Source organism: Eubalaena glacialis, chromosome 7 (assembly GCF_028564815.1).
Source record: "Eubalaena glacialis isolate mEubGla1 chromosome 7, mEubGla1.1.hap2.+ XY, whole genome shotgun sequence".
Taxonomy (NCBI): Eukaryota; Metazoa; Chordata; class Mammalia; order Artiodactyla; family Balaenidae; genus Eubalaena; species Eubalaena glacialis.
In genome coordinates, this window is record NC_083722.1 from 2,336,035 (window position 1) to 2,358,713 (window position 22,679).

Below are 22,679 nucleotides of genomic sequence, written 5' to 3' on the forward strand. Positions count from 1 at the left end.
CACCACACTCCTTCACCCAAATCCTTCAGGTTCATGTTTATAAACTGTTCACAATAATTCCCAATATTTGAAGAGATCAGAGGTCTGTGTAACTTTTCAGAAGGTAACTATCCTGAGGTTTCAACTCTTCTTTTATTCTCAGCTGCCTTATCAGCCCTGAAGAAGGATGGGAGCCTTAAGCGATGCTCTCTCGTGCGCTGAAAGCAGACAGCAGCCCCTCCCGTCCTGCTGGCCCCCCAGCCCCACAGAGATGCCAAAGCAGCGGTGAGGGGACAGAAAAGCCAACTGTGCAAACACTTGCTTCTACTGTCACAAGGTGGATGGGGAAAATGCCAAAAAAAAGAGCCTGGAAAAACAGCAAAAGAACAATTATCCCCTGGAGAGAACGTGAAATAAGACCCTACAGTGACCCCACAAGGGAAACGGAAAATAAACAAACGGGTCAGAGACCAGCACCAGGTTTTTGGGTGATGATCACAAAGGAAAAACAAGGTTTGGGCACCGCGATCCCCTCCCGGGATGTCAGCCTTAAACCCCCGGGGTGGCGTGTTCTGTGATTCAATTACACCCTCTTAAAGAGAGAGATCCGAGTACCCCAGAGCAAGCCGACACCCCGACGACTCCAGGCTCACATCAAAGTTGCAACAACAATCCCCAGCCGTGGCTGGGAGCCCGCGCTGCCGGGAGCAGGGTGAAACACGAGGACGGATGCTGAAGGATGATTCCGGAGGAGACCACCTTTTCTGTGACAAAAGCGCCAAGAAGAGGAATGGCCTTGGTAAATTTCATTCATGGGAAAGAGAGATCTGAACGATGGGCTCTCCACTGAACTTTCTGCAGGGACGCCTTCCGTGACAAAGAGGACATTCTGGTTCAAACTGGTTAGAACTAGCGAGAACTAGAACAGCACAAACTCTTGCTACTTGCCAGCCACCATGGGATGAGAGGGCAAGGCCCCCAGAGCTATCTCCCCGAAACACAGAACGGAGCAAACACTTTCGCAAAAAGCCGGCGATGGCTGTCCTCCGCCTACAGAGTGAAGCCGGGACACCGCACCCGGCACCCATGTCCCTCGGAGGCCCCAGCCCTTTGGGAAAACCTTCCCAGCCCACCACGGTGACTCCCTGTGGAGAGGTCCCACTCGCCGGCCAGGCTCCTGGGTGAGAGGACAGAGGTATCTCTTGGGAAGGTGCCTGGTCCTCAGGATGCTGGGTGAGGCCAGAGAGGCAGCTGACCGGGGAAAGGGAGGGGGAGTGGGGGGGCAGGCCGGAGCCAAGCCATCCAGCCGGTGATGGGGGTGGGAGGAGCTGAGGGCGGCAGGAGTGAGGACAGGGAGAGGGTCACCAGCTGGGGCTGGACTCTAGACTCTAGAACGCGGGTTCCTGAGTGGGGGGAGGCCTGTCTCTGGCCACCTGAGGACACGTTCTTGGCGGTCTGCAGGAACCTTTAAATTTTGTGTTCTCATGTCAATGAAAATCCATTTACATTAACACAAGCATCACCTTGATTGTCTGGCTGAGCAGCCCGGAACCCAGCAGGGACCTGAGATTTCAGACCACGTTCGTGTCTAGATTTACACTCCAAAGGCCGAAGGTCACCATGGCTGGCTGCACAGAGGCAGGCTTAACCGTGGTTTGAACAAAGCAGCAGGAGACAGGAGCCACCACTGTGTTCAGCATCCCAGGACGTGACCAGGCTGAGGCCGTCCCTGGAAAGGCCATGCTCATCAGCACAGGAGCGCCAGGACACAGGACGTAGTGATGGCTTCCCGGCTCAGCCCCGGTCAGCACTGGACTGAGCGCCTGTTTAGTTAATGTTTTAATAATGCCACATATCTCACTTTATGGTCAAGAGAAGCAGACAAGTCAGCAGGGCCGTCGAGGGGCCGAGGCGTGGTGGGTATGAAGGATGAGTGTTCCACGCGGGCAAAGCCTCAAAGCTGTTAACACCATCTTAGACAGCAAAGCTATGTGAACAGGCGTCACGGACGCTGGGATTTTTCAAGTCCAAATGCCAAAATAGATTAAATGTGAGACTGAATCTGAAGCCATATCTTTCTGCTGCTTAACCCAACGAGGCTGAACGGGTGATTCTGTTTCAGGAAAAGACCCTCACCCATCACATTCAAGTGCCATTAATTTGGATCGTACTGGTTTTGGAATTGGAGGTCGTTAACACTTTGGTGTTATAGTCACTTAGAAGTTGTAAGAACTAATGCAAACTCCTTATGGGATATTTGTACACATTTAAGATGATATTAGGGCTGTTAGGAACGACATGGCAGTTACCAACATGGGCACTGGGGCCACCGAGACCTGGGGTCCAGTCCTGGCTCCTCCATCTCTGGGTTTGTGGTCCTGGGCCAGTTACCTCACCTACACCTCAGGTCCCCATTTGTAAAGTGGGGATAACAGTGGTGCCCAAATCATAGGGTTAAGGGGTGGAGTAACTGAACTATTGATACTGCACTCAGCACAGCATCAAGGCACACTGTAAAGTCCAGTCAATGCTAGCTCCTCCTGAAAGGCCCCACTCGCCCGGGGATTAGAGGTCTCAGTTTCCTTATCTGTAAAATGGGGGTCTTAGTAGGATCTACCTTATATAGTTAGTATGAAATTTAAAAAATATGTGTGTGAGATCTTGAAAACAGCTGCCAGTGTTCCATTTCCTTGTGTCTTTCTCAGCGATGAATGGAGTGTTCTGGGTGTGACGGGTACCCAGGTACTGGGTCCAACAGAAGAGCGGAGGCCCCTCGTATGATTTGTCCAGGAGAACCTTTCCTTTAGTTTATTATCTTCTCCTGCCCCTGAACTGGTTCGGAGTTTAAAAATGCAGCCTGTGGGGCTCTGGATGGATGTCGCAGGAGAGGTGGTTTATTAAGCCAGCTGCTGGAGAAACGGTTATGAAGCGGATTTTTACCCCGCCTGTCTCCACCACAGTGACTCTCCTCCGTGACCCCCAGTGAGTAGCCAGCCCCAGTCCAACGTTCCCCTCCAGCTAAAGTGCTCCGAGTCTGCTGTGAGCTCAGGGAAGCCCTCGGATGAGGCCCTTTGGAAAAGGAAAGGCTTGATGATCCCAGCACAGGATTCCTGCTTTCAGCAGAGTGGTGGCCGTCACACGCACAGAAGCACGCGCACGAACACACACGCCCAGCCACACTTCTCTGGATCTTCGTGGTTTACTGACGGCGATTACGTTCATCCTCTCAACTCTCTGCACCACCCTTCGTGGTGAGAAACGGATTTAGAGTCTTTAAGCACCTCGCCCAAGATCACACTGGGCGAGCGGTGGGGCTTGGCTTACATCCAACACCAAACCCTCCCCAGCATCTTCCCAGATGCTGATGTGTGACACACACATGCGTGCGTGTGGACGAGAAGGAGCGTGGGCACACAGCGAGTGTGCAGACCCTGCTTTCGGCGTGAGCAACATGACATCCCTTGGAAGACAAAACTGCATCTCTAGTTCAACTGCAGTTCTGAATTCCCAGCTATTGAGCCAAGAGAATGCACTGTTTCAGGTGACTTCAAGAAAAGACTCATTACTGATTTGCCTTCTAAACTCAATTTTTTCTACCCAATTATAATCAACACTTACTTGTTATTTTCTTGCACAGCAATGTGGATGCACTTAAGCCACTGACTTGTACGCTTAAAAACCGTTGCGATGGTAAATTTTATGTTACATACATTTTACCAAAAAAAAGTTACTTTCCTTCTAAAATACTTGACATGACGACAAGATGTATCCCTCTGGGGAAGACAGAAATTAAAACCTATGCTTGAAATGATTTAGATTACATTAATAACTAAATGGAAGTTGCTTTTGCCCCGGTTACCTCTGACCTACTGGGCGACCATTGCTCCATCCCAGGGCTGTTTCTCAATCCTCTTCTTGCATCATTGGACACTCTCATTGGCCCCTCCTTAGCGCCCTGGTTATCAGGCTATTCTGACTTTCCACTGACCACTCAGGCTACTCCTTCCCACCTCCCTCACTGGTTCCTCTTCCTCCACCCATTTATTTCTCATGTTACACAGGCTCTGGGCAAACTCAGCTATGCCGGGGCCTGTAACTGCTACCTTGATGCTGAGGACATGCGGACCTTGCTCCTGAACTTCTGAACAGCCAGTCACCTGCTAAATCAATCACCCCAGATGCCCCTAAGGCACCACCAACTCGGCACATCTGAAACTGAAGCTGTCATCTTCCCCCGGCAAACCTGCCAGAGGAGGGGAGGGGCCAGTGGCTTCGAAATCTATAGGATTAGGAATCTGAAAGCCTGGGTTGCATTCCTCACCCCACCATTTGGAGGAAAACCTATCCAGGTGCCCAAGCTGGTCACCAGGTCCTCTCCGCTCCCTTCTCCAATCACCTAAGCTCAGGTCCCACCTCCTCAAAGTCTCTCCTTCCCCGTGGCCACAGCCTTCATCCAGGCTCTCCTTCCTCACCCAGATGCTGCAACCGCCTGCAGCTTTCAGCTTGGCCTGCTTCCTTGGTCTGCTCTCCACTGCCCCAGCCTGAGCAATCCCCCCAAAACGTGCATCTAAAACGGTACCTTTCTGCTTGAGACCTTGCAGTAGCCTGGCACTGTCCCAAGGTCACGGAGGACAGAGTCTTTTTGTGCATTGTCCCAGCCTCCTTCCCAGGCTTCACTATTCACGATTCAGCCTCTGGGCTACACCCAGCCCCTAATAACCCACATTATCCAGGATGCTCTAGGCTCCAGCTGGTCCCTAACCATTCACGTTACCCAGGATGCACTAGGCTCCACCCGGCCCCTAATCACTTACATTTGCCAGGATGCACTAGACTCCAGCTGGTCCCTGATCACCCACAGTACCCAGAATGCTCTAGGCTCCTCTGGCCTCTGAGTATCCACTGCAAATAGCTAACACCTACTCCCCCTGACCCTAGCAAATTCACAGCTCGGGCTTGCTTTCCGACACTCTCAGTGCAACCGGGGCCTGGCCCTGCATCTCCCTCACTAAACTCTGAGTCCGGGTGGGCAGGAAGGTGTGTCTGCCTTTGCGTGCTCAGCCCCTGACTTAGGTACCCGGTAAGTGCTCAAGTTAATCACGGTCCCCTGGCACCTAGTAAGCCCTCGAACGCTTGCTGAGTGCATGAGTGAAGGAGAAAGCAGCCCTGTTTTCACGAGAGCCACCAAAAACAAAACCGAGACTCTCTGAAGCCGAGTTGCTCTGGCGTGACACAGAGCCACCCGGTCGCTGACAGCAAGCCTTCAGGGCTCTGCGTCACGGGAGTTACGTTTCTCTCTATTCTCTCAGCCAAGATTATGGGGTTTTTTGCCAACAGGAGTCTGGGCAAACCAGTCATGATTTCATCTCCCACAGATCCGTTTGGATGTTTTTAAAGAAGCCTGGTCTTTTTCACTTGCTTTCCAGGTGACGTTCATTTCCTCTCTTTTGTTTCAAGAGTGAAAAACAAAACAAAGTCAGTCTAACACCACTCTCTTACTTCTCCTCAACCCCCTCTTCCAGTCAGCACAGCTTCCAGCACTGTGTCCCTTCCTCTCTTTCCAGACGAGAGAAGAAAATCCTGTGGCGTCTAACGGGATTCCTGGAACAGACCTGTGGGTCCACCTGGCAAACGTGTGGCGAGAAAGGAGGGTGCAGTGAGCAAGAAAGGCTTTCCCAGAAGTGGCGGGGGGGGGGGGTGGGTGGGGTGGTGGTGGAGCTGCGGCCTAGAAGGCAGGGCCGAGAACCACAGGGACAGGGAAGCAGTCAACTGCTAAGCCTGCCCCTCACTCACCTCCCACGTCACCTCTGACCTCAGCCCCTCAGCGCTGCAGCCTCCAGAGAGCAGCGACTCAGGCTGCCAGCGCGGGCCAGAGAAGGACACCATTCAGGGCCTAGCATCCCCGGTTTCCTGTCCTTCGTGGCCCCTGTTGAGGGCAATGAAACCCTCAGCACCAGGGGAGGCTCCTGGCTGAGCTTAGAATGAAAAGCCATGGAATGCTTAAGCAGGAAAGCACGGGGGCAGCGGTGGTTTTCACTTGGTTTTGTCGTTGCCTTATCTTGACAGCGGTAGTCAATGTTAACACCTAGAATCCATTTGTTTTTGTTTTCTACCCATTTTCTCCACAAATGGTTCCACGGGACACACTTTGAAACCTGTGCCCTGACTTGAGAGAGAGGGAGACAGAAGCTTAGAGATAAAGCAGTTTGCTGCAGGCACAGGGTCGGTCCACCATGGAGCTCACACTACACCTGGATCTCCTGATTTCCACGTCTCTCTCCTTCCCCTTTTAGTGTGTGAGCAGCTTGTTTCCAACGAAGCCCTCACGCACCACTAGAATCCCAGTCTGGGAAACACCCAGTCCTCAGGGATAGACACAGCGTTAATAACATCCTCCACTGCGGGGGGAAAAGGCATCCAAATACTCTCATTTTAGAATGCCAGATATCTAAATATTTTCTATTTTTTCCGCTGATTTTGAGACACGACTCTCTTCACCAAATTCAAAACACCCAAAGGAATATGCACTTGATGCCCACTCACACGAACCTCTGTCCCAACTTCCAGCAGAAGACTGGGCATCCGGGCCTCAGTGATGCCACCAGACGCGTACCCTTCCTCTGCCCTCGTATTTCCACCTTTGACGTGCAGGTGACACAACATATCCTCACATGCCCTAGAGACACACAGACATTTGCACTTTCTTCAGAGAAGAGTCTCCATATAAATGCAAGTAGCGGCTAGTACGTGAGAAGGGGGAGAGAGGTTTCATCATTTTTATTTGCAGAACTGCCACTACTCCGAGAAACACTGTCCTCGGCGGCGCTTCCTGGTTCCCTGCTGGACGACTCGGCCCTCCAGTCTCAGACCAGCCACAGGGCCCCAAGCTGTGCCACCTCAACCCCTCGGGAGGATGGGACCAACCTGCCGGAACCCCTGCCCTACTGCAGCATCCCGAGAGCGCTGGGGTTCCGGGGAGGTGTGACGGGGAAGGCAGGCGAGGGGACCAAGGCCTCGTTACCTTTCTCTTATACATCTGCTCCCTCCCTCGTCACAGTCTGTCTGTGGGTTAGGAAAGTGTTTCCCATGAAGAAAAAGACAGATGGGGAAACCTAAGTCCGTTCTGATTTCCCAACCATGCCGTTTTGAACCTGGATCAAACCAAAACTCTTCTGAAGTTTAAAAATAAATGTTTGCCAAAGGCTCTGGGTAAACTCTGACTCACTTCCTTGGTGGACAAAGCCCTGTAGGTAGAGCTGGTCCCACCAGAACGGGGCGGTGGCTCCCAGGGTGGCTGCAGGGAAGACCCAGGCATCCGAAGACGGGGCAGGTGGGGGAAGAAAGAGGCAACAGATGACGATGGCCAAGCACACGTTCACGAGAAACTGTCCCTTCACCCAAACGCAGTGTAAATATTTGCTCATCAGCCAGCTGGGGTCACTTACACTGAAACTGTCACTTCACCCTAACGCAGTGCAAATATTTGCTCCTCAGCCAGCTGGGGTCACTTATACTGAAACTGTGCCTTCACCCCAAGGCAGTGCCAATATTTGCTCATCAGCCAGCTGGGGTCACTTACACTGAAACTGTCCCTTCACCCTAACTCAGTGCCAATATTTGCTCATCAGCCAGCTGGGGTCACTTACACTGAAACTGTCCCTTCACCCAAACTCAGTGCAAATATTTGCTCATCAGCCAGCTGGGGTCACTTATACTGAAACTGTCCCTTCACCCAAACTCAGTGCAAATATTTGCTCATCAGCCAGCTGGGGTCACTTACACTGAAACTGTCCCTTCACCCCAACGCAGTGCCAATATTTGCTCATCAGCCAGCTGAGGTCACTTACACTGAAACTGCCCCTTCACCCCAACGCAGTGCAAATATTTGCTCATCAGCCAGCTGGGGTCACTTACACTGAAACTGCCCCTTCACCCCAACGCAGTGCAAATATTTGCTCATCAGCCAGCTGGGGTCACTTACACTGAAACTGTCCCTTCACCCCAACGCAGTGCAAATATTTGCTCATCAGCCAGCTGGGGTCACTTACACTGAAACTGTCCCTTCACCCCAACACAGTGCCAATATTTGCTCATCAGCCAGCTGGGGTCACTTACACTGAAACTGTCCCTTCACCCCAACACAGTGCCAATATTTACTCATCAGCCAGCTGGGGTCACTTACACTGAAACTGTCCCTTCACCCCAACACAGTGCCAATATTTGCTCATCAGCCAGCTGAGGTCACTTACACTGAAACTGTCCCTTCACCCCAACACAGTGCCAATATTTGCTCATCAGCCAGCTGAGGTCACTTACACTGAAACTGTCCCTTCACCCCAACGCAGTGCAAATATTTGCTCATCAGCCAGCTGGGGTCACTTACACTGAAACTGTCCCTTCACCCCAACGCAGTGCCAATATTTGCTCATCAGCCAGCTGGGGTCACTTATACTGAAACTGTCCCTTCACCCTAACGCAGTGCAAATATTTGCTCCTCAGCCAGCTGGGGTCACTTATACTGATACTGTCCCTTCACCCAAATGCAGTGCAAATATTTGCTCATCAGCCAGCTGGGGTCACTTATACTGAAACTGTCCCTTCACCCCAACGCAGTGCCAATATTTGCTCATCAGCCAGCTGGGGTCACTTACACTGAAAGTGTCCCTTCACCCCAACGCAGTGCCAATATTTGCTCATCAGCCAGCTGGAGCACCTATACTTGACCACACAGCTCAATGACTCACTCCCTGGTGCCACGGTTCAGTGGACTGTCTTCTTAACGTACAGCACAGCTCTGATGCTCAGAAACCCTGTCGACTGAAATACGTCCCAAGGAATATTAGTTCAGAAGAACATCAAATTATAGAAACACAGGCAATCACGAGGAAGAAAGTCACGCAGCACGATGGAAATTATGCAGCCTGAGTGCAGATCCATCATCTATCTCACGAGCTAGTGAGAACAGAACATCACCCCACCCAGAGCAAACTCAAGGTTCTTCAGAGATTATTTACCAGTTAAGACTTGGCTCCTCATTTTGCAAAGTAATCAGTAACTTAGTCACCTGTGAAATTTCTGGTCACTCCTTGATTATGTGTAAAATTCGTCCAATTATGTATGCTGTCTGGGTTTGAGGAGGGTTATTATAATGAGAACATGAAGCTTTTAATTTTTCAAGGAAATTGTTCAAACAAAACAAAACAAAAACAAAAAAGTAATGTTCGTTCACCCACCGTCAGTAAGGCATGGTCTCTGCTGGCAAAAAGCAGGGCTCATTACTTGCGCTCAGGGTCGGGGGAGGTTGCTAAAAGTGGGGCGGGGAAGACAGAGATCAAACGAGGCGAGAAACTCAAAAAAGTACGCTAAAATCATTCCTCTCCCCCAGGACTTTTTACATCTGATATCAAGTCAACTCAAAAAGGTATAATCTCTCGGGGCTTCTTTTAAACAAGGACACATCTTTACAAAAGCTGCATCACCGTGCCTGTGAGGTTACGAATCCTTGTTGGAAAAAGAATTCACACCACAACAAATCACATCTGCCCGTGTTGAAAAGAGTCTATTTCTTTAGTCTCTGACAAGACTTTATTTTTCATAAACGAATAAGGAAATGTGATGCTCGCTTCTTTTCTTTGTCTGTGGTTCCCTGCTGCTGGCCCAGCTAAGTCAAGACTTTCTACCTTTTTTTTTTTTTTTTCGGGTCCAGAGCTAAAGGGCTACAGTGAAGCCACCAGGGTGGCCCAAGTGTGTTTAATTATTTCAGTGTCTCGTGAGGCCTCAGAGGCGGCAGGAAGCTCGGCTGTAGCTGCCACTAACCATTCAGCATGGCTCGCTGTCTCTGGCTCCTGCCAACATGCTTACAGGTACAGACTCCTGGGAAGATGCCAACCGTCTCTAGTTTATGTCCTAATTACACAACCACATCTCTTTTTGGTGAGCCGAAGGAAACTAAAGTTTCAAGGAGAGAGTCTTTAACTGGAATGTACCTTAGACAAATTCCAAAACAGGAAAAACCTTAAGCAGCCTTGCACGTAAAAGCACAAAACTTTCACATGTCAGCATCATGTCTCAAAATGAAGAGTCCACCTTCATGGCAAGCTCCGCAAGAAACGAAGTCGGCAAAAATCATGACTCTCCCTTCTTACAATGCCAAGAACCTGCAAGGCTGAAAAAAGAATGATATCCAGGTCTCTTCTGAGAAAATTCAGACCTTTCCAGCAGATGCATTAAGTAAGCTAAAAACCTGCCAGTTGAAGGGGGAGAAAATGTCAGGACCGTAAAAAATGTATTTTCCAAATAATCAACCTCCCCAAATGTAAAAACTTTTCTTTAGAGTCAAGAAATACTTCGACCCTGTGACCAGGGTTATGAAGAATTTCCTTTAAGCAAAACAAATTCCCAAGCATTCACTAAGCATATATACTAGTGTATAAAATGCTAGCAAGCACACTAATTAGGAAATTCAGAGTCACCTGCCCTACGGACTGACAGCTGGTCTCTTAAATTCTCGTCACCAGCCTGTCGTCTCCCAAGATTGCCAGAGAGAGGGGCTACCCCAGCCCAGCACGCAGCACACCCACCCCAATGCTGTCTGCCCGTTACAACTCTATTTCCTTTTTTGAGTCTCCTTTCCCAAACTTAGCTTTCCTGATTTACGCTGTTTAAATATTATCTCAATGAACTCCAAGTAATCATTTATATCGTTTTGCTTTATTTTAATTTTGCTGTATCAGATATCGTATTAACTCGGACAACGGGCCACTGGTGGATATTTGGAAATTTTCATTGCAATGGTATTTGTCATGACGTTTGACTCATAATCCCAATCTAAGAAAACATAACTATTTATTTATGCCTTGCTTCATTTCCAAGAAAACTTAAGATTGTGTGCAGAAATCCATATAATAAAATAATACTTAAATTATGGAGATAGGAAAATGGGACAAAGGAGAAATGAAAACAGAAAATTTCAAATAAAACTAGGAGAGGGGCCAGCATTTAAAGCTCAGCTTGTCAAGCCCACACACATGCTAGATCAGATTCTAAGCTTTCCAAGCTTCCCAGCGTCAGTGGAAAGAGAGAGAATCACTTATCAGTGGCTAAAATATGACGGCCCACTGGTCAAATCTGGCCACCATCTGCCTCTAAACAAAGTCCTACTGGAACACGGCCACATCTAATCATTTACATATTATTTATGGCTGCTTTCAGGATATGATGGCAGATCTGAGTAGCTGCAACAGAATAAAATATTTACTACCTGTCCCTTTACAGAAAAAAGTTTGCAGATGCCTGGCTTACATGATCTGTGCCGGTAAGATAACAGCAAAGCCGTCTCCCGGGATAAGCATGCTCTTCGTATGGTTCTGAAGTATGTCAGAGAACGTTCTACTATAAAGAGCTCACTGTGTAAACTCACGAAAAAACAGCCTTAGCTTCATTTTTCACAGTACATACAGCAACAGATTTCACAGGGACAATGGCGATTCCATGTGAGGCTGAAATGATGCCGTTTGGGGGAAATTCTCTCCAGGTCTGGCTGAGTTCAGGGGAGTCTGCAGAGATGGCCAGGGCCGGCCACCCCCTGCCCTCCTTCCTTATCACAGGCCGGCAGGGCTAACAGGTCAGGCTCCTCTCCCGCTGGGCCCCAAGGGTCCTCCCAGGTCCTCTGAGGTCTCTGCCAGCAGTTGGCATGCAAGATAAAACCGATATGTCAGCTTTGCTTTAAGGCTCTTTTCCGTGAACATTCTCTCCACGGAATGTGGTTAAGTACCGGGGTGGTGAGATGGAGGTTATTTCTCTGCTAAGTGTCTGAAGCGCGGCTGTTCCATTCTGCCAGCGTGCAGAGCCGTCCCCGGGAACAGCGTCCTCGAGGAAGCAAAGGACGGATGTCCTCCTGGGGGAACCGGAGCCCCGCGGGGATGGCGGCCTGGAGAGCAGACGCCCACGCGCCTGAACCAACATGGGGCCAGAGGGCCTGAGAGCAGGGCCCGGAGCCTCCTCCAGAAGGAGCGCGAGAGCCGCTGCTCTGCACAGACGGACGGGTGGACAGGGATGGAGAACGGCCCAGGCACCTTGAGTGGAAGCGCTCAGGCCCACCCCCCCCCCCCCCCACCCATGATGTCTGTTCAAAGAAACAAACCCTCCGAATAGCCATCACCTTGACCCACTGCCCTGGAACACGTACATTCCTTAAGAACCCCCGAGAGCAAGGGTTCCAAAATAAATGCAAATAACCTGGAAACGGTGATTTCTAAGAAACCACAATTCAATTCAGTGTCGGAAGAAGATAACAAAACTGTCAACAGTGACTTTAGGAGAACACGTCTGTAGCCCTTTTATTCTCTGTGGTTATAAAGCTACGTTATAATCGACTATAGTTCTGTTCTCTACAGTAAGGGAACAAAATCCGGGCTATCTAAAAGTGTTATTTAAAGGGATCATAGACTAAACTAAGAGAGCCGTACTTTAAGATAATCAGAGCTATCCTTATTGACCCCACTGGAAACTGCTACTTAGTCTATCCTGCCTATGCTGTCAAAGAGAAAGAAAAAGAAAACATGTCATAAATCATCTTACATTAGTCCTAACAGTTCCTCCCACACTGTGATTAAAAAGTATAAAACTAGAAAATAAGTAAACGCCTAAAACCTTCCTTCTTCTTGTGGGCTTGTGGCCCTGTGCTAGGAACCACCAACTACAAAGAAGTGAGACAACCATCCTTGACAGGAGAGTTAAAAGGGCCACAAACACGATGGAAATTGTCTTCACCCTGAAGAGACTGCCGTTTGCTCTCCCAGCACCAGTGTTTAGGGTTCAGGTCCAGACCACTTAAGCCACATGGGGAGGTGGGAAGCCTGGACCTGGCACAGTCTTAAAGACAAAAAGACAAGAAAAACTCTTGAGGAGTCCATCAGAACACCGAGCCCAGACCACACTGGAGCAGGCACTTGGTGTGCTCTTCTGGAACCAAGCGCAGGGATGCCTGGACACGTCCAGGTTTGGCAGTGCACGGAACGTGAGCACAGAACATCCTGGGGGAAAGCAGAAGCCCGTCCACGCCCACTGCGGGCCGATTCCCACTTCTCCGGGCCACGATGCAGCCCCCCATGTCCTCTGACGGGCCCTGAGCCTGAGCTGGAGCTCGGGCTGAAGGGAGGGTTAGAGACGCAACGTGGGAACAAGTGTTTTCACAGCCGATGAGGCCTGTGGTCCGCACCTCCAGAAGCTGCTGCCTCCACAGCCCGCCCCCGGCCTCCCCGCATCGCGGCACGCAGCAGCCACACGTCCCCTCCTTTCTTCAAGACCCGCCGTGAAGGCTCCTACTTACGTAGTGCGTACAGGGTGAGAATCACTCCAGCCAGGCAGAACCCTTCAAAGAACCTGAGTGTGCTGAACATGGTCACGTTCACAGACAGCGCCACGGTCAGTCCAAAGACGAGGATGAAGATGACGGAGAAGAGCAGCACGGGCCGCCGGCCGAACCTGCACACAGACAGGGACACGGTTAGCCGTCACCGCCGGGTGGGGCCGCGGGGCAGACGCCACGGCATCCCTGGGACCGCCGGCTCTTGCTGGGTGCTGGATGAGCACCGCACCGAGTCTGTATCCCTCCTGGACCCAGCTGGGGAGGCCCAGGGGTAGAAGGTCCCCGGGGGATATGCACGCACCCGCTCGACTTGTAGATTAGGGAACACAGGTCAAGAGTACCGCACAACAACAGACGAGAGACGGGAACCAAGTCCTGTTGTCGAGTCTGTTCCCGAGTACGTGGGGGATAATTCAACACAATCAATAATACCTTCCCCAAACACCAACCTTGACACGCCCAACATTCAATGTCTTGAGAAGCTGCTGACCTTTGGAACTGGCTCCAGGGTCAACACAGACCCCGGGGCAAGCGGCTTCAAGCCGTTTCTCTGGGCTGTTAACTAGTCTGGCCCGACCTTACCCGTGGCCTGGTGGAGCCAAGGGCCAAGCCGGTTGCCGACTGGTTTCAACTATATGATGAGAAGAAAATTTAAGGGATCACAGGCTAAACTAAGGTAGCCTGACCTGTACACAAGGGGTGTGGACCTGAAAGTGAAGCCCCCAGGGCCCATCCTCTGCATCTCGGGAAAGGGCAGCGCGCACCCTGGGCTGGTGGGCCGCAGTGCCAGCTGGTGACCACTAGGGGCGATATGCTTCTAGGCGTGGCCCGGGGGGGAGCGGGGAGCGGTGGCCCACTGGGATGGGGAGGCCCTTGTTCTCCATCCCTCCCAAGCTAACCTGCCACGTGTCCCAAATAAAGCAGAACCCTCCACCACACAGATGAATGGGACACAGCCAGAGTGAACTGGAAGGAAAGCTCACAGAGCAACTGGGCTCCATTTGCCAAGGGAACAAAGTCCACGCCTGGTACCCCAAACACCTAGACTTAGGACAAGGCACCTACCTAAGAGCAAAATGCCCAGAGAGGGCAAATGGAGAGAAATGGAGAGTAGATTCGTGGTTGTCTAGGGCTGGGGTGAGAAAGGCGGTGACGACAAATGGGCAGGAGATGGAAATGTTGTAGTCTCAGCATGTGGTGTGACTGCATAACCCTGTAAATATACTAAAACTCACTGAATTGGGGACTTAAAATGGGGGAGCTTTATGGTATGTAAATTATCTCTCAATAAAGCTGCTTTTTAAAAAAGCAGTACTCAGCAGTGCATGGCCTTGCCCTGTGCAAGAGATGGATGTAATTTCTAGAAACTCTGGGGGCGGGAACTACAGGACACAATTTCATTCAGAATTCCTTAGGCTTCTGGGCATCCGCATCAGTCACTTTGGTTTAGAGAAAGGGGGCCAAGGCTGTGAGCTCAACGCAACGTAAGTCAACCTTCTTATCGAGATTTTAGCCATTACCTCCCTTGACTTGTGCTGGGGTCACTAAGCCCTTATCAGCAAAGACTCTATAGGTAGTTTGGTCCAAACCCAACCCGTTTACAGAAATAAATTTAAGCATGGCTTAGTTGGTCTCCTGAAATGAAGGAAAACAAAGTCTAACTTACCCGTTCTTGTTTACCTCGACTTCCCTTCTCTGTAACATGGGGCTAACCGTCCGGCATCACAGTGTGTTGGGATCACTAACAGGGATGACAGACAGGGCACCAAGCAGCTCGTGGGTCCCCTTCCCGCGTCCTGCGTCCCTGTCGCCCACCAGACATGGTCTGCCCTGTCCTGACACTTTAGGAAAGATCCTGGATTTTTTTTTTTAACTTGTAGAAATGATTCTAAATCTTTCCCTCCCAAATGGTTGCTAAAATCATTAAGTGAATTAATTAGGATTAGGAACTGTGGGACAAACATGGTCCTCAGAGCCAGAGCCCCCGGCCCCGAATCCAGGCTCCCTGAGGAAGGATGGAATCTTGAGGAAGACCAGGCTCCGTCAAACGAGCCTTGTGCTTTCTTCAGCAAGGGCCGTCGGGTACAGACACGTGCAAGTGATTTAGAAAGCACTGGAGTTCAAGTGCGCACCGGCTGCCCCAGAGCTGGGGCCCTCCCCCACCAGATGACCGGTAAAATTGCACCCCCAAATCTGTGATGCAGAGCCTTTGCAGTCAGGATCTGTGATGCGCAGAATAACGGCCTCGGGGGTGCCCCGGTCCTAATCCTCAGACCCTGTGACTGTGTCACCTCTCAAGGCAAAAGGGGCTGCACAGACGTGACGAAGGTGAAGGGCCTGAGGTGAGGTGACTGTCCAGGTGGGTCCAATCTAAGGACCCGGAGAGCCTGTCCTGGCTGCAGGGAACCAGAGAGATGACCTTGTGAGAAGGACCTGACCAGCCACCTCGGGCTCAGAAACTAGAAGTGGGCCGGGAGCCAAGGAACGCGAGAAGGTGGAGAAAGCAAGGAAGTGAATTCTCTCCTAGCACCCCCAGAGGGCTACTGCAGCCCTGCGGGCACCCTGAGTTCAGCCTGGCGCGAACTACAGGACCGTAAGTTAGCTCAGCCAAGCCACCAAGTGCCTGGTAACTGTGACAGCAGCCCCAGAGAAATACGACGGGGTCTCAACAGGACACAGGTGTCCCGCGCAAACGGAGGACTCCGAGGAGATTTTAATGGAGGGATTATTCACAAAAGGGTGGGCAAGCTGGGAGAGAAAGCTGGGGCTACTGACAGCAGGGAGTGGGGGGAAGGACACTCTGGAGCTCAGAGACGGGGTGCAGGGGGCCCCTGACCGATGGCAACTCTACAGAGACCAAGCAGGGGAGGGAAATGCCGCCCCCTTGCTGTCCCCTCCCTCAGATCTCCAGCCGGCGCTCCCCCCCGCCCTCCGCCCCGCTGGCCAGGCTCAGCCGGGAGCCAGAGGGCAAGAGGGCCTGCGGTGCAGCCCATAAAGGCAGCCTCCCGGGACCGGCTGGACGAGAAATGCAGGATGTCCAGCAAAAGACCCAGTAAGGAGGGGGGACGAGGTCATCGGGCGAGAGCCGCTGACCAGGCCAGTCCCCCTCTTCCATCTAAGCTATCGCGTGACGTGACAGTACATACTGTCCAGTCCCAGATAGAACGTGTGTGGAAAACAGTCACTTTTTAAAGTTTTCTTAGACGCTGACTGCGGTCTTAGCTTAACCTACGACTTGATCAACTTCCCTACACGGCCGTGAAACGGTGCCAAGGGCTGTGAAATCTGGACTTCCCTCTACATGTGTTTATCTCCTTTGAAGCAAGGCTCTCGCAGGGAGTAAAATGCCAAAAACAAATCAGGCAAGGGTGGAAAACACCAAACTTTCAAACTGGAACTGAGGCCCACTCAACATGTGCAGAAAGCCCCAGCACAAGCCGCCTGCCCTGACTCCCCGGTGCCCCTTGCCCACCCACCGCGACCGTGGTGAAGCGGCCACGGCATCAGACTCTGGCTGCTCGCCAAGGGAGACCCCAAACTCTCCTGTCTTCTGTCCCCAGGCCTGGCGTGCGGTCAGAGAGGCCAAACGGCATGGATGGGCAAGAAGTAAGAAACCACAAAACCACGTCTAAACAATTTAAACCAACACAGATCTGTTGGTCGAAGTCCATATTTACTTCCCCTATTAAATCTCTCAGGAATCAGGACACTAAAACCTCCGTCAAGTCCGTGTTTTTAGAAAGAAGTGACGTGGTTATATTACTATAGCTTTCCCCACCTATTTCAATGCAGGTTTCTAGGAAACAAAACTCCTTGTGGTTAAAACACTGGGGTTAGAGTATCTTTTAGGTCAGTATATATAGCTCACTCTGAAGACCTTTAAGCTCAAGTATTTGGTTTAAAAAAAAACAAACCCCAAACTGTCGCCCTTTCCCCGCCTCCACCCCCCCAAGAAAAGCCACCACCAAACCCCATGCGAGGGCGGGCTGTGGGTTTCCGGAGATCACTGACAGCGTCTCTGTTACCATCTCCAGGGAGTATGTCCTTAAGAAGCACTTCCAAACGATGATTAAGCAAATTCTGAACACTCAGGAAATCACACTTCACGTTAATGCAAGGAACTCCCAAATAGGCGCTAGCTTTGGGGAAGAAAGTTCTAGAACCTGAAAGGGGCCTCCCTGGGCTCCCCCGCCACTCTGTCCCCGCAGGCGCTCTCTGGAGCACCAGCCAGCTGTCTACACCCGTGGAGCCAGGCTCTGGGGCCACCACCAGCTTAGTCTCAAATCCTGGCTCTCCGACCTAAGAGCCGAGTGAACCTGGGGATTTTACTTAAACGTCCGTGCTTCCGTTCTCCACCGTGAGACAGGGGTAATAACAGTACCTTCCTAACGGGGTGCTGTGAGGATGGGATGTCCGAATCCACGGAGACACTCAGCACAGTGCCCGGCAACGGCAGGCAGGCAGTCAGTGAGGGGTGCTACCACTGTCGCTGTTATTATTACCATGACTACTCCCCATAGCCCTCCGACCAACCTGTCACTTCACCCTGAACCACACACCTGGCCCCTGACCCACCCAAGTAAAGCGTATTCATTCTCGCCTCTGGTCACTGCCCCTCTGCCTGCACTGCCCAGCCATTACCCATATGCTGCCCACTTTTCAAGGTCCAGCTCCCCGTGGACCCGCACAGGCATCTGCTGGCCAAGCCGACTACAAGGACTGTCCCTCTCTAAGCTCTGTGCGGCATTCAGGGCGCTCATGGGCACAGCCCCACCGTCCAGTTCTCAGGGGTCAAGAGAGTCCGGCGTGTCCTCTCCCCATCTTTTGACGCCTCTTGTATATCCACCCGCTCAGGGCCCAGCCCATAAAGCCTCGAAGCCACGTCCCCAGGCTCTTCCTAACCGCACTCTGATGGTCAGGAGGAGATGGGCTTGCAGGCTGCGAGCTGGTTTTGCTAGATTCTAGCAGCCGGGGAATTGCAATGAATTTAAATTCTCACTTCAAAAGGGTCTGCTCTGTGCACTGGCCAATTCTTTTCATTCTGAATTCTGCAGGTGGCAGCTACAGGCTTCTGCTCTGGCACCAGCACCAGGGCAGAGGAGAGCCTCGGTCACGGTGAGCTCACACCGACCGTGCCCCGTTAAGCAGCAGAGGCTCGCTACGGCTCCCGGGTTTGTGCGGCGGGCATGTGGGTACTTACCAGTCAGCAATGCATCCAGTTATCAGGTAGCCAAAGATTAATCCAACCAGTAAGGAGAACTTAGCGACATGGACCTTCCAGGCATTATCACACACAAGATCCCACTAGAGAGGGGCAAATAGAAAACAGATCAGAGAGAAACACACACAGAGGCCACTTGTCAATCATAAGGGCAACACATAACTGCGCTCAGGGTCATGACACCCTTTACAGGCTGTGTCACACATACCGCTAAGAGTCTCTTCAATGTTTTTGAAAATCCAACAATGAGAAATATAATCTGCCCACAGAAGGCGGTGTAATGTTTTAGCCCGGGACAGAGGATAAAAGTCTGCAGGGTCTCACACCCCACCATGACATCTGCGGATGAATCTTTCCTCCATCCTGCCACCACAGGCCGGGTGTCCCCCATCACTGGCACAGCTGTCACGCGGCCCTGCAGGTGGAAAGCCCCTGCCAGCTTTTTGCACGGGGTATCACAATAACACGAGGAAATTAAAAGCAACCTCTGCGTTTCCATCCCAAAAAACTCCCCAAACTTTATAAGTCGTCTTAAAAATAAAGAGGGTTCGCAGTAAATACTGAAATATCAACTTTAACCATTCTTACTTTTTTTCCTCATCAATGTCCCTTGTGTTTTCCCATATTACATCCTAAAGCTACCTGCTCCACTTGGAGAGAAAGCCAATCAATCGGTGAATACAACATTTAGACTATTTTTACAATTAAGCTTTATTATTTAGAAAAATAAATAAAAATAACCCTCCAATTTTTCCTTCCTCCTTTTGCAGAAGTGAGAGAGAAATGCACGTCTGTTCCCTCAAAGTGACGTGTGTCCAAGTGGAGCACACGTGAAGACACGGCTCTCAATCCACAAGCAACTGATGTCTGGGCCCAAGGGGCAAACAAATGGGGTCTCGGCTTCCACGGGCTTTGGGACAAGCCGAGCTTCTGCACCAACCACTGCGGACGGAGGGGCCAGCCTGGACAGAGCAGGAAGGCAGCCGCCCGCCACGTCATTCCCTGGACTCCCTGGGACACATCCAGGGCCGGCACTGCTGGCTGCACGTAATCTCATCATTAACAATTCAGATACAGGAGTTCTTTACAGGGGTGACATCCTCCTATGTCTGCCCAGGGACCGGGGGCATCAGCATCACCTGGGAAGGCGTCAGAAATGCACATTCTCGGGTCCATGCCAGACCCCGAATGGCAAGTTCTGGAGGAAGCACAGCAAGCGGTTTAACAAGCCGTCCAGGTGACAACGCCGCCGCCCTAGCCTGCCATTTCCCTGCTGTTTTGAATACAGTGAATGAGCTTCCCAGGCCTGGGCCAGGGCTCAAACAGTCAACCCCCACGAGCAGGGTGAGGCCAAAGGCCGCATGAAACATGCACAGCAGGGCTGGTCAGTGCTTTGTGCAGCAAATGCCGGCTCAGAAACTAGAGTGTGAGCTAAGGGGGGCTTTTGGAGGCCAGCCTGGAAAACCAGCATTCACGGAAGTACCAGTGTGTGCATATTCTGTCTCCCCAGCCTGGTTTGTACATTCTGAGGCTGTTCCTGAATTGTTTTCTCTCCACTCTGCCTAGCACAGGGCTCTGCCCACAAAGTAATTGATTCCAAGGCTAAGAGCTACACCTACCAGCCTATCTGATTCCTCCGGGCGAGGAGATGCTTACAACACCTATAATCGTTACAATCCCAATCACATCACACCTTCCTGCACCTCAGCCTGGCACGTTCCTGGCAGGAGAAGGACACGCCCAGTCCCAGGTTGCTGCCAGGGGGAGGGGGAAGGGAGAGGGGAGGAAGGGGGACCAGCGGCTGGCTCTGTGGCCAAGAATCAGTCACTCCTGTCTCCACCCAGACTTCTCACTGATGAGCTTATTTGAGGTTGGTTAAGTGATGCCAAGGAGCACATTCTGCTTATATGAGATGGCCAGGAGACAAAAGAGATTTTCATAAAAGCATCGGGGGGGGGGGAGCGGATTGCCCACACTGCTGTGAGTTCAGGCCCTCGAACAATAACTCGCCCTGGCCTTGGGCAGCCATGACCCAATTCAGTTGCTACCTAGTCAGATGTTCAGGGCAACCTCTATCAATTAACAAGGCGGGAGTGGAAAACTGAAACAGCTGAGGGAGACAGAACCGCTCCCACGGCCAGGAGGGAAAGGCAGCCTGGTTAGCAGTGTCTGCTGGCCCCGCTGTCCTCAGCCTGGGGGGCGGGGTGGGGGGAGGATCCAGGACAAGGCAGCCACCTGGCGTCTTAACCCCTCAATCAGGCAGCGGAGCAGACAGCATCTCTGAGTCAACAAGAAAACTACTCCAGACCCCAGCAGGCTCCCCAAGATAAAGTTCCTCCTGCTCGGGGTCTGCTGGACACCCCTAAAGCCTGGAGGCCCCTTGAGGCCCACTCCATAAACAAGGTGAGGTAGGGCTGGGAATCCACGGGGACAGCATCCCTTGTCCGATCGCCCCACTTCTGATAAAAATAAAATATGCTCAGATGTCGTACAACCTCCAGAAGAATTTCAGAAGCATGAGGAAGCTTTGAGATCACCTCGCTTTCGAAATCTGTCCCACTATCGATAAGACACGGCAATCGGTCATTTCACTAAGCAAAGGCTAAGGGACGTTAAGAAACCTAACTTGTGCACAGCCAGGACTCAGCGGCACAGGTTCTGTCTCTGACATCATCACCTGTCCCCTCCCTCTTCTCACACCCATCAATCACCGATGCCAGAGGGTACCTTCCTAGCGTACCCGGCACCCATCCCCCACTCCACCTCTGCCACGGACGGCCTGATTTATGGGGAGGCGTAGGGGTTCACTCATCACCCTTTTGGTGTGGGTTCCTGCAGTGTGGGCTGGAAAACACCACTTCCGGGCTCCCTTACTGCTAAGCTCTCACATGTGACTGAGGTTCTGCCCGTCGTCTGCACTTAACTTCCAGCACACAGCCTCGATCTAATTTCCAGGGTGACGTGAATTAAGAAGAGCCTTAAGCCGGGAATAGGTGGGACATCCATTTGGTGGTCACATCAGGCAGGGCTTGGTCTGCAGGTGGCCGAGGTGTGATCCCAGAGCCTGGGTTGGACAGTGACCTCCTGAATCCCCAGCCTCCTAACTGTGACCCAGTCCCGGGAGCTGCTCCAGGCACCCTTCAGGAGGCTCAGCCCTCAGCTGTTCCTGCAATTCGGCGAGCACTGATTTTATGACCAGATCTCCCTGGGAAGGAGTGTGCGGGGCAAGAGGAGAGGGGGCCTCCCCACTGAACTAACACAGGGGTCTCCATGCACTAACCCCTCAAATCCATTCCCTTCACAACAATGAGAACAGCCCTCTAGTCAAGCACTTCTTCAGCAGGTTTAACACGATCGCACAAGCGGAGACGTCATGGCCCCATTTCATAGCCTGACGCCTGCTTCCCTTGCCGTTGTTCCAGGACCGGGGATGGTCCACTGTGATGCTCCATGGTGAGGGAACTGACCCTAGAATGTGATCTCAATCTTAGCTGCACATGTTCTGTTTTTTTAAAAAAAGGCAGTGGTTACGGAAAATCTGGTAGACTGTTTTCCTACCTATATATTTTAAAGACAAGCTGAAAGAAATAAAATTTATACTATTTTCAAAGGAATAATCTAATTGCTTGACTTGCCAGAGGGGAGAAATATTCATCAAGGAAACTAATGAAGTTTCTAAAGAAGATGGAAAATAAATGGGAGATGAGGAAGATAATCTTATTTTCAGCAATAATGAATACTATGATGAAGTAAAATGCAAAACAAGAACATTAAAAAACTGGAAGAAAACAGATTACTTATCCAATTTTGAAGTGGAGAGAGACTCCCTAAGGATAAAAACTAAGAGAAATAAAACTACCTAAGGAAAAGATGATGGATTCTATAACAGTTTATCTGTTACTCCTTAATTATTGTTCATTTTACTTATTATTTAAAACCTCCATGCATCAAAAATACCATAAACAAAATTATAAAGAGATAAATTTGTAAAATATATTGAAAGGGGGATCAGAATATGTCACCCCCAAAAAATGCCACTTTGGCCTAAGGATGATTTTGAGCTGGAGCAAATGAGAATCAGTAGATTCAGAAAGAAGCCTCCTCAGAGCG

The 22,679-nt window shown here is 51.1% G+C and overlaps 1 protein-coding gene across 2 annotated transcripts in view; it reads right to left on the bottom strand.

Moving 5' to 3' along the window:
* The window catches only part of SLC22A23 (solute carrier family 22 member 23), a 150,430-nt gene that overhangs the window by 96,679 nt on the left and 31,072 nt on the right, over positions 1-22,679 (bottom strand). Inside the window, exons 2-3 of one of the 2 annotated variants that reach the window (XM_061195675.1) lie at positions 18,549-18,652; positions 13,310-13,464 (exon numbers count right to left, since the gene is read on the bottom strand). In XM_061195675.1, the coding sequence (XP_061051658.1) occupies positions 13,310-13,464; positions 18,549-18,652 (259 nt within the window). The remainder of the gene's footprint in view (positions 1-13,309; positions 13,465-18,548; positions 18,653-22,679) is intronic. The other variant, XM_061195677.1, reaches the window with a different exon arrangement.